The sequence below is a fragment of the Cryptomeria japonica genome, chromosome 1 (genome assembly GCF_030272615.1).
Source record: "Cryptomeria japonica chromosome 1, Sugi_1.0, whole genome shotgun sequence".
NCBI classification, from domain to species: Eukaryota; Viridiplantae; Streptophyta; class Pinopsida; order Cupressales; family Cupressaceae; genus Cryptomeria; species Cryptomeria japonica.
In genome coordinates, this window is record NC_081405.1 from 144,516,369 (window position 1) to 144,529,140 (window position 12,772).

The 12,772-nt window shown below is 34.3% G+C and overlaps 1 protein-coding gene across 2 annotated transcripts in view; it reads left to right on the forward strand.

Annotated features, from left to right (window-relative positions):
• LOC131027474 (kinesin-like protein KIN-7N) overlaps positions 1-12,772 on the forward strand; it is a 95,575-nt gene that overhangs the window by 46,608 nt on the left and 36,195 nt on the right. For both annotated transcript variants that reach the window (XM_057957561.2, XM_057957567.2), the window contains 3 exons: positions 7,790-7,858; positions 8,078-8,137; positions 8,232-8,399. In XM_057957561.2, the coding sequence (XP_057813544.2) occupies positions 7,790-7,858; positions 8,078-8,137; positions 8,232-8,399 (297 nt within the window). The remainder of the gene's footprint in view (positions 1-7,789; positions 7,859-8,077; positions 8,138-8,231; positions 8,400-12,772) is intronic.

The following is a 12,772-nucleotide window of genomic DNA, read 5'->3' on the forward strand; positions in this document are numbered from 1 at the left end:
AAAAATTTGATGTCGGGTAGGATTTTGAAAGAAGAAAATGCTGTTTAGTGCTATATTGACAACATTTACTTGACCTTTCCCATACATGATTTAAGTTTTTTAGAATTAATTTAATTGGTGATCATTGTGAAGTAGCTTAGATGTTTGTCATTCCACTAGATTCATATTAAAGCAATGCAGAAAATCTAAGATTAAAGAAATGTCTGTAACTTGCATAGGTTGGCCATGCTTGATACCATTAATATTAGCTTATTTTTATTTGTCGCAATGCTACTTCATTGTGTTATATGTAGTGTCCCCTACTAGGCTTAGGCTTGTTTTAACCATAATTAATCTATTTCAATATACTTACGACTTAAACTAGATTGATCAGGAGACAAATCTATTTTAACGTGATTCAAATATGTAATATTCAATTAATTTATTTATTAATAAGTAAATTGTTCAACTATCATTCATCTATAGTTCTTAATGCAAATGTCAACCTCTATTACTACTTCAGTTTTAAGGGAGAAGGGTCTATGTATGTTACCAAAGCGCTTGGAGACCAACTACAATAGGTTCCCTCAAAGTTTATAGATCCAAGCCCTTACCTATGTTGGGTTATACCCCCAGGGTTTATGGGTCACTGGTCCCCACCCTATGTTGGGACTTAATCCATTGCTTGGATTTAGACTGCCCCTCCTTGGAAACATCTCATTTCCCAACTTCTTAAATATTGACAGTCGTAACAAAAAACATATTCTTCTTTCTGATATTAACTTAAGAATTCTTCTGATTTACATTCTAGTATTTATTTGTCTGATTCAAAACTTTATTTTCTATATATATTTATATTTATATACTTTTATTTATTTATAGACATTATTATATATATAACTGCAGAGCAGTTCTCAGAAAATACTGTTATAATTATAATTATTATATTATTATTATTAATATTTATAATATTACTAAATTCTGTATGAGAATATTATTGTTAATCTTATTATTAAATTCTGTATGAGAATATTATTGTTAATCTTATTATTAAATTCTGCATAACAACATTACCAGGCCTCCTATATTAAGGATACATATTAATTACTTCCCATGCCTACCAGCAAGAACTAAGATCTTACTGCCTGTAAACTCGTCATAGTTCTGAGCTGACTTATCTCGATCGTCCCACTGCAAAACTGTTTACCAGTTCGATAGTCCAGCAACTGCCAATGTCTACCCTCTGAGTTTTCTGTCTCTTATTTCTAGTCTCCATTCCTGTTGTCCTCCCCCCTTCCTCTTGTGTAGCTTGCCAACATACTTATAAATACGACAAGAAAAGAAGATATAATCACCACGTCTCCTCAAAAGAGATGCGATGTATTTAGAAGTCGTGTCCGAACATAGGAGTGACCACTGCCTGGGGGTTACGACTTTGGGCATTTGATTAAATAGAGTGCGGTGGTCTTTAAGAATTACGCACTAGGTGTTAATGTTGTAGCAGCAGGAGATATCTTTCCTGATTGCTATCCTAATCTTCATCATTGCCACTCTATATCGCTGCCTTGCATCAGCGATCCCATTACTTAGTTTGCACAATCTATGTTGCTAATGTATTATTCGCTGTACGTTAAATCATGTCATTACCTTCGCTGATCTGCATTTATGGTCAGTTGCTTTCCTTAATTAGTTGTGTTTAGTTAATGGACGTGTTAATGCATTATTTAGTGTATATTGTGTTAGATTCTAGCAGAGTTTACCTATCGGGGTTATGGAATGCACCTCATTCTTTATGTGACACCCCAATTGGGGTCACAACCCTTCACACCCTTTACACGAGTATATATCCCTCTCCATCGGGACACTTGCAAGGAAAGGACAGAATGCTATGCTGTTTGGAAGTATATACAAATTAGTTCATGGCCTGCAGAAGCATATCCGTGTGGAATCGGATCCTTCACTTGCTGTATAATTCATAGAGTTATTTGCTGTTCATATAGACACTACATAAGTATACAGTCTGCTGTCATAATTTGCGAAACCAAACTTATATATGCTGTGCATGATCATCTGCAAATTCATATAACTAAATTTATCAGTCTAGGAGAATCTAGCATCTAAAGAGGAATTAATATCCTCATCATATTAATATTTTGCTTCAGATTTTATAATATCAAAGAAAATTTAATTCTTATCCAAATTTAACACTAGGAATAGTAATAATTTATTAATATTTATCAATTATTTCTTAATTAACAATAAATTTTTTATTAATTAGGGTTTTGTAATAATAATAAATAAGAATTATATTAATTAATAAAAATAATTGCTTAATTTAGGTTATATATATATAACAATCAAGTAGGGGACATGACTTCATAGACCACCTTTCTTATAATTGCACACATATAAATACCAAGGTACACCGAACTTATTAATTATGTTAGCAGTAAGGAAACAAGGCTGATCATCTACTTGTAATCAACTCCGCTTGAAGTTCCTTGTTTATCTCATTGTGATATTATGTTTTTGTAATTTAACCGAATTTCATTTCCAACTACACTTGAATATAAACAAGTTCATTAGGAGGTTGAAACAAGGGCTGATGCTAAATTTTAATTGAATAATTGACTCCACAATGAAGGCTGATGCAAATGTAATGGCTATTCTCCAAAAAGTATGCTAAATCTGACTTGAAGGGCCAACTTTTTTAATAGATTCTTAATCAAGATTCATGTTTCTCTCGACAATGAAGGATACTTTGACTTAAAGGCCCTTCAAAAAGATGATTGTAATTTTATTGCTTATGATTCTTGAAATGTATTTGTATAAAAATAGCCAAATACCCTAGTACATGACCAAATGCAACACATAATCTTTTGAACCTTAATCTGCAAGGTTGAATGGGTAGTGGAACAAATTTGTAAATGCCAGTTGCTGTTTAAGCTTAAATAATTGACTATTTTTGAATAATATGATTATCAAAAACAAAAGTCTCAAGGAAAGGGCTGCTAATGACATATGAAAAGTACTATTCTCTGTCATCATCTTTCAATATATAAAGCTTGAGAGACCTATACATGAATACAACAAGTATGAAGCCAAGACTAGACAATTCTACAAGCTACAAATAGGACACTCTAGATGAAAGATAGTAAAAAGTTGTGGGATGCTTCAATTGGGTGTCGATATTCTATCTTAGTGTAACATCAAAACATCCCCAAGAACCTAGTGTTGTGTTCTAATATTTTGTTTTCTAGTTACGAAAAGTGAACCCACACGAGCGAACAAGACATCTCCACTGCTAAGTTTTTTTGCAAGGAATGAGTACACACATCTCGCTAAATCTCTCCATCACCATGAACAAATAATCACACTCTCTAGACATGGGGAGACATCTGCAAAGCTAATAGAGACAGTTTTCTATGGCCTTAGAAGGTGCTGTATTTGGTATATCCTTGATTTTCTATTGATTCGCTTGCTTAGACAACACAATTTGCAACACCAAATGCATCTTGCAAAGTTTACTTGCATATATGGTCAAATTGTATACCATTTAAAGGCAGTCAATGTCTTTGCAACACCAAAATGAATTGTAGCTTTTGAGATATAAGTAAAACCAACTCGTTTCCCTTAGTACACACAACTTCCCAACTTGCATAGCAATACTTCTTTGAGAAAATAATCTAGATTTGGCTTAAATCGGCCAGTTTGCCTACTGTTTGCTTGTATATGTCACCAAAGTCTTCATCATGCTTATAATCATGTTTGTTTGGTGAATTGTAAACAATTGAGAAATAGTGCCAATTGCTGAAATTTGAGGTGGTCGAAACAACATATTTGCTATCTTGTTTGTCACACCTTGCTTCTTTGATGACCAAAAATTGCTGCAAAAAATCCTTCCACTTGCAGTGCCTTGCTTGTTATAGCTTGTTTTGTGCTTACAAGAATTGGGGATGTTGATGATTGTGTGGGCAATGGTTTCCTTTAATGTCAAGTAGTGCTTTCACCTTTTTATCTCCTAGACTAAAACAAACAATTCTTTGTCATATGTGCAAAATCTAGGACCAAACCACAAAATAACCTTGAATAGTACCAAATCGGAATTCCTCCTTGCATTAGAACCTCCGTAGCATAGTTACTTGTATCCATTTCCACCTCAAATGATTGTTGCATATCAGGCAATCCAAGAATGCGTGCATGATGCAACCATGACTAGGGAGTCTTATCAAATTGCCTAGTCATGTATTCAATACAACATCCCATTCACAAAATAACACATTTCTATCTACACTAATTTCAAATATACACAATCACAAAAAAACTAAAAATTTCTTATTCATGTGCAACATTCTGGAATGCTATGTACAATTTAAGAGTATAGTCTTCTAGTTTACAATGCTTCTTCTCTAGGCCAATGGATCTCAAAGCCAACCTACTTGCCCTTCTCTAGTAGCCCTCACCCTCACATTTTCTTTCTAACTCTTGCCATCTCCTTTGGTAACCGTCTTACCCTGTTCTGCTCCACTACTTGCCAAGATATTCCTTGGCAACAGTGAACCCTTGCCTCTAATTGTCCCCCTTAAACAGATTATTTCTTCGTTGTCATATACTTCTTAGTAAGGAAATTCAACTGTTGAGAAGGGAAGAGAAGCTGTCATGCAAGCAACTGAATTCTCACAAACTTCCAATAATATTTTTCCAGGTGTCAACATTTAAAAAGCCTTCAAAATGCTTGAGAAATCTTCATCTGAGCTTTAGCACTCATCAAGAATAGGAATAGGTTCCAATTGTTAGAGGTTTCTATCTTATTAGGAATTGTTCATTTGTTGGTCGTTCATTAATCATTATTGACTATTTGATTTTTCAAAATGTTGAAGAGTTCATCCTTGTTCGTTTATTTCCTTCTTGTTGGGAGTTACTACCTACCTCCTTAGGAACTCCAAATGTTTATTCATCTTAGTCCTTTTTTGGGAGTTTTGACCCCATTGGGAACCATTATTCTTTCAAAATGTTTTAAGTCTTCCTCCATTTCATTGTGTCGGGGATTCCTACCTAGATAGTAACTGTCCCTCTTCTCGGATGCTCTTATTACCAATTTGGGAACCATTCAATAGTTTCCATCACTACTTCCTTTGTTGTTGGAAGTTTCGACCTCAATGGGAACTATCTTATTAGAGGTTCCAACTCCTCTTAGAATTGCAAGGTAACTTGTTTCTTTTATTGTCAGGCCTTTTGATGAGGACAAGAACCTTGTTAGGAATTTCTACTTCATTGTGAACTACACAAGATCTTTTTGTCCAACTTTTCTTCCTTATGTTAGGGTTGGGCTTTCGATGAGAATGGGAACTTGTTAAGGCCAATGGTAGAAATTGGAACTTGTTGGTGCTTCCTATTGCATTTTGAACCAATTGAAGTTTGTCAGTAGTTCTTGCTTTGATGGGAAGTTAAGAACCACTTGACTTAATGAAAGTTCCTTTGCTAGTGGGAACTATTTGAATCATTAGGAACTCTACAAAAAAGCTAAGTGTGGAGGAATTGTCAACAATCTCAATGGGAACAAGAATAGTCGTGGGTTCCAGTAGGAACATGAATTTTTGGTGGTTCGATGGTTTCTAGAACTCTTGAAGACTTTGATTGTCATAACTTAGCCGATTTTGCTCTAATTCTCACAAATGGATTGTGTAAATTCCTCTAGAAGTAAACTAGCAAAACAAATTCAAACACAATTTGAGGCTAAATCAAAATTGAACAGAAATTGAATGCAAACTTGAAATGTTTTTGCTTGATGCAAGATTGTTGGTGGACTTGGATGCTCTTGCATCAGACATGTTGGGTAAGAATTTTGTGAGCATGCCTTACAAAATGGAGTTTAGTAGAACTTCCGTTTTGAGTTGTAAATAACTCGCAACGTATTCCAGTGTTGTCATAGATACCTTTAAAATTTTTCTCTTTTCTCCTTAAATTTCCAACAAGAATAGATTGATTTTGCTTTTGCCAAATTTGTCCTCCTTTCTTTCCTTCATTTGTGGATATTTGTCCACCATACCCAAATCTCATCCAAAATATTGTCCATTTTCTTTTCCTTGTGCGTTTCAACCCACCACAAACCGTCCATCTCCACACAATGCTTGTTTCCACCTCCTCTCTTGTGCGATTTATCTCAACATATTTTGACCATCTCAACCAAGTTCCTCTCTCATCTTCCTCTCTTGTGGGAATCGACCCACCATAATCCGACCACCTCCACCAATTTTGTTCTTCTTCTTATGTACTCACCAATACCTGCACACCTATCGATACCAATATTATGGAAATTAAATATTTCCATCATCTCCTAATTTACATCTTCCTCGATTTCTTCATACTCTTCCATCTTCATCGCCATATTTTCATCCACCTCTTCTATATGCAAATCAACATCAATTTCATCTTTAGAAAATTTAGAAAAATAAAACATTACCTCTATAATCTCTTTCTCCTCTTTTAGTGTCGTAAATTTCATACCCTACAATTTCACATCAGATAAATCTCCCCTTTAGATTAATAAAAGACAATTGAACAATTTAATAGTTAATTTAATCAAATATGCTCATGTCCAATAAAACAAGTCTGATTCTTGACCCCTTAGTCTGATTTTCCTTGGACTAAGGGGTTAAGAATTACCAAGACTAATTAAAAACATTATTATTAAAATATTTCCCTAATTTTAGCCTTTAGTCTATAGATTATAAAGAAATAGGTTATGAATCTCCCAGTTATTTTATTCCTACAAAGGGGACATAACATTCGTTTGTGCCATGTTTCCTTCAATTAAACCTCTAAATAAAGTTTTGTATCTTTGGTGAGACCTCTAAAATAACATTTATGAAGAGTTTGTTTCGTTGGAGTTGATAGTGAACCCCACAGCTGCTAAAAATCACCTAGAACCAAAACACCTATCACATGGAGAGAAATACCAACATAACTATGCAATGCAACTTTGAAAAGAGATCTGATCTAGAATAGCACGATGGCTTATGAATTGATTAATCTGAATGAATACATCTGAATTAATACAATTGTACAAATGAATGCCTATAAAAGCAAAAAGCAAACCGCAGATGAAACTCTATGTGAGGATTGAATTCGATGGTTACAAGTGTCCTTGTCCTATGCTATGGGGCAACATGAGCTAAAAATAGCAAAAACACTCCTAAGTTTAAGTGTAATAAAGTAATACGACCTAAATAATTAATTAATCACTAGGTGATTAACCTTTTTACTTCAACACCTTTTGTACACCCATGGGGTAACTCTAATTAACATATAAGCTATTCTTACAAATCGTTTAGTCTTCATTAGCCATGTTAGCTCTGTCATTACCAAAAAACATTACTCCTTTCTTCTGCCCCCGAACAACTCAACATAAGATTTAACATTAATATCCAAACCTTTGATAATTTCCTCCACTAATTCTTATCAAGAGGGCTGTATCATTGAAATAGATATCATGAATCTTTTTACTTTTGAGATGTGCAAGATCTTTGATTTATCCTAATTAAAATCTTTATTTATTTTTATGATAGTTACATTCTATTTGATACAATATATTTGATGGTCAAATCGAATTTTGACAAAGCAATGATGTTATTTTTGCTCTAGAGGTTTGGATGCCTATTGTAAGGGAGGTTCAATTTTCACAATGTTGGTTTTCTAAAATTTTCTTATTCTTAGTTTAAAAAAAATTAAATCATTGGTTTTAGTTTTAAAAAAATTAAATCATTGGTTTTCATTTTAATAATAATTGTTACTCTATTGATGTTAGTAGGTTATGAATGATGCTGCTCTCCTAAAGCGTCAGAGGAAGGAAATTGAGGAACTTCGTAAAAAATTGAAGGTTGGTATTTTTGAAACCATCTCTATTTTCTTGCCATTTAGCTTTCCATTTTGGTATTTTTAAGATAGCAAAGAACATTAAATGTACATACATTTTGAAATACAGTATGCTATATATTGTGAAGCAAAAAATTCATTGTTTTTAAAATTACCTTGCAAGGAACAACTTTAAGATTTCAATCATTTGCAAGCGTCAATTTGAAAGATGGTTTGATTCTAGGGTAAACTTGCTGAAGACATGGACAAAGAAGTCCTGAAGTTACGTAATGAGCTATTAAAGGTATGTGGTTGGTAATCCATTTGCTTTTGTGGATTTTTTTTTCTCTAGATTTTGCCTAAATGTTAGGATTTCTTTTATTTTGATATTATGATAGATCGAGTTGGAAAGAGAAAAGTTGGCTCTTCAACTAGAGGAAGAGAAAAAATCTCAAGCAGAAAAGGAGAGACTTATAAAAGAGCATGAACAAACAATTGAAAATCTCAGTACTATGGTTTTGAATTGCTCATCCAACATTAACACATCTGAACGAGCAATGCAAAAGGTGATTCAACTTGATTTGATGATAATTTCTTATAGTTTTGGATTCATTCTAGAGCTTGACCTTATTACTTACTGATCTAATATAGGAGTTTAGATGAAACATATTATTCCATCGTCTGAGCTTGCATTTATCTTGTTCACTATTGAAAGTGCCCTGAACTATATTTGTATTGTACCTTAGTTACTGTGGAAAGTAACACATACAGAAAGAGAAGTTAGTGTTAAAGGAAAATACGTGTTCACAAAGCATGCAAAATGGTATTTGGAAGCTTTAGTCAGATCAGTTATTTTTCAAGACATTAAATTGTTGAAGGTGCAGATCTTGGTTTCTCGTTTATTTCAAGATTTTGTTTTCTCGTTCATAACGATAAATTTCAAAAGCTTTATTATTAAGTTGTAATCCAATTATTCGTTGTTATAATCTAAATCATATCCGAAGCAAAGAGACTGATTTATGTCTAGGGGTATGAAAGAAAGAATAATTTGGTTTTAACTTTTTTTAATTTGTAGATGAACTCCCACTCTGTTTTTACTTTTTTTCCAGTTTGTTTTTCTATGAACTATTCTTTCAAAAATAGGGAGCAACAAATATTTCTTCTTACCAATTGTTTGAAACTACCGAGCATTTTTAATTCTTTTAGGAAAAAGTTAACCAAGTATTTTTGTTGCCCATTCACTCAGCTTTCTTAATCTCTTCATCTGTCAATCAATAGTTTTATTAACCTTTGTTAGGACATGACCACAATGGCTCATATGTACTTCCACTAGTCTCATTTCTGCTATATGCCTGAAATTTGGGCTTTTGAAAATAGTGATGCTCATATTGGCTCAAAGCTTGTCATCATGATGGTTTGTAAGGTAAATTAAGTGCAATCTTTTTGCCATTTTTCTATTTATTGGGCTCTTCATACAATCTTGTAATGGCTTCTGTAAATGTTGTTCAATTTTCAATTCAATATGCAAGATGTATTCTGATTTGTATTCTCTATATCTATGTATTATCTATCTCTATTATAATTCTGACTATCTTCTTTGTTTTGCAGGTGAGAGGAATATTTATCGATTTCAATATCCTCTTTACAAATATCAAATGATATATATATGCAAGAGGGGAGGATCAAGCAGTGCCTTGACCGGTCATGTCCAAGACATGACCGATCAAGACACTACTTGATCACACCCTTTGATATATATTATCAACCGATGTTTCTTTAATTACCAGCCCGATACTAATCAGGGTCCACGCAACTTAGTGTATATGCCAATCGGTATTCACGATGTATGCCAAACGATGTTTGCGTGGCATATTAACCGATGTGAATCGGTGTCTAAGTTAACTAACATCGATCACTAACTAAAGGTTATATATGTCAAGCGTTGCATACTTTGCCACCCGAAAGCAACTCGATAATCATTATTTGTTTATCGCTGGGAACAAATCCAATGTAAATCGTGATACATGGTTAACCCTATAGCCATCGATGATCACCGATATGCCATGCTATAATATGATTATCGATATTGATCGACTAAGTATATTTCATATATAAATGAGGAAGGATTATCAAATGAAATAGCTTGAAGTTTTCTTGATGGTTTATCGATAGGATAAATGATTGAATGAGAGACTTCATTTATCTCTCATTCAATCATTTATCTTACCAAAGCTACCATGCATTAACACTCCTTAGCTAGGTAAGATAAATGAGAGCAGTGTATCAAGCATCACAATTCAAATGATAGTTAGCATTCTTTACACAATCCAACTTTCTAGGAAATCATATCACCTAATCACATGATATGAAGTATCACCTAAACACGTGATACAAACTGTCTATCACATCAATCTTGTGATGACAGGATATCACCTTAGCATGTGATATCAATATTGCCTAAGCACGCAATACTTAAGGATAATCATATGAAAAAATATTCAATTCTCATCTTTATCGAAGTTGTGGTAGGTGCACTAACATCTGATATAAATGTTTTACCACAACACAATCATGGCTCATCCATGACACACCAGAGATCCAACATGATAACTTGTTTGGACATTATAAGATCGTCACCTTATAATGTCTCCATAGAAGTGTTGATTATCTTGGGAGATTGTCACCTCTTAGATATGAACCCAGGGGATAAAATCCAAAATGTCCTATCATGACAAAGAAGTTTACACATTAAACATCTTATTGATATGTAAATACAGATTACAAAGCAAATTACCTTTCTATCATACCTAAACCTTTTTTGAAGTGATCAACCTTCACTCTAGAAAGAGGTTTGGTCAGGATATCTGCCGTTTGATCTCCTGTACAAACATATTCAATTGAATCACATTTTTGTCTACCATATCTTGCACATAGTGGTATGGGATCTCAATATGCTTGGATCTGTCATGGAACATTGGATTAACTGAAAGTTTTATGTAGCTCTGATTGTCACAATGTATAATAGTGGGTTTCATAGGTTCTCCAAATAACCCCACAAGCAACTTCCTAAGCCATACTGCCTCTCGAGCAGCCATAGAAGTTGCAATGTATTCTGCCTCGATGGTGCTTTGAGCTACAGAGGACTGCTTCCTGCTGATCCAAGATATCATGGCTGAACCTAGACTGAAGCAACACCCTGAAGTGCTTTTTCTGTCAGTTACACTTCCAGCCCAATCTGAATCTGTAAATCTATGCAGGTCTATATCAACTTTCTCATATTTGAGACCAAGGTTTAGGGTACGTTGTAGGTATCTCATGATGTGCTTTACTGCAACCAGGTGTATCTCCTTAGGTTCACACATGAACTGACTTAAGGCATTGACTGCATAACAGATATCTGGCCTTGTATTCACCAGGTATGTTAGGGACCCAATCATCTGTCTGTATTGAGTAGAGTCAGTGGGTTGTGACTTTGCTGCTGCTTCCTTAAGTTTATGTAAATTGGTTTCCATAGGAGAGGTCATGGGCCTACAGTTTAGCATTTCGAATCTCTTCAAAATATCCAAGGTATACTTTCCTTGGTTTAGTATAATGTTGTCATAATTTTGCCAAACTTCCAATCCTAGGAAGTAATGAAGGAGTCCTAAGTCCTTCATATCAGATTCTTTGGATAGATCTTTCTTGCATTATAAGATGATCATTTCCTGTGATTAATAAGTCATCAACATATAAAATCAACATTAGCATATTACCTTTATTTCTTTTGTAGTAGAGATTAGGATCTGCATCATTTTAGAGAAGCTTAGTTCTGAGAGATGGGTGTCAGTTCTTTCATACCAGGCCCTGGGAACCTGTTTAAGCCCATAGAGAGCTTTCTTGAGTCTACACACATGAGACTCTGCATTATAAATTTCAAACCCTTCAGGTTGCTCTAGGTAGACTTCTTCTGAGATCTCACCATTTAGAAATGCTGTCTTAACATCCATTTGGTGTACCTTCCACCCCTTTGCTGCTGCAATGGCTAATACAACTCTTACTGATGTATATTTGACAACAAGTGCAAAAGTTTCTTCATAGTCTATTCTTTCCTTTTGTGAGAAACCTCTAGCTACAAATCTAGCCTTGTGTTTTTCAATACTACCGTTTGCAGCATGTTTGATCTTAAAAAGCCATTTAGATGAAACGACAAATTTCTTAGTTGGCCTAGGAACAATCTCCCAAACATCTTTTTTCATAATAAACTGATACTCTTCAGATATGGCATCTTTCCATACTTGATGTTCAAGAGACTCTGATACATTGTTTGGTTCAGCTTTAGAGAGATCATTCATAAGGGCAACATAGCTAGTGAATTTGTTAGGCCTTTTGCCTTCCCTAAATGTCCCTGAAGGAGCAACAAACTTCTGAGCTTCTGCTACAGTCTTGGTGGCCCATAGTGGTCTTTTCTTGAGGTTTTGTCTAGGTGGACTTTGAGTTTCACTTATAGTTTCCTCAGGATTCTCCCTTTGAAGCTCTGTAGTAGAATCTCTATCTATGCTAGGGGTGGGGATATAGACTTCAGGGTCTAGAGAGCTTTAAGCTCTTTTGAATGCTAAGTCTTCTTCAAAGATCACATCCTTGCTTAATTCAATATTCTTTTGACCAGGTATATAGATCCTGTAAGCTTTGGAGGTTTCACTATATCCTACAAAGATTCCCCTTTTTCTAGAAGGCTCTAATTTTAATCTTTTCTCCTTAGGTACATGAATATAGACAGGGCATCCAAATATCCTAAGGTGGTTAATATCAGGTTTTGATTTAGTAAACACTTCCTCAGGGGTCTTATCTTCAAGATGAGAGTGGGGACATCTGTTTTGAATATATATAGCAGTGCTAGTTGCTTCTGCCTAAAGATTGATATTTAGATTCTGATCAAGAATCATAGCTTTGGCAGTTTCAA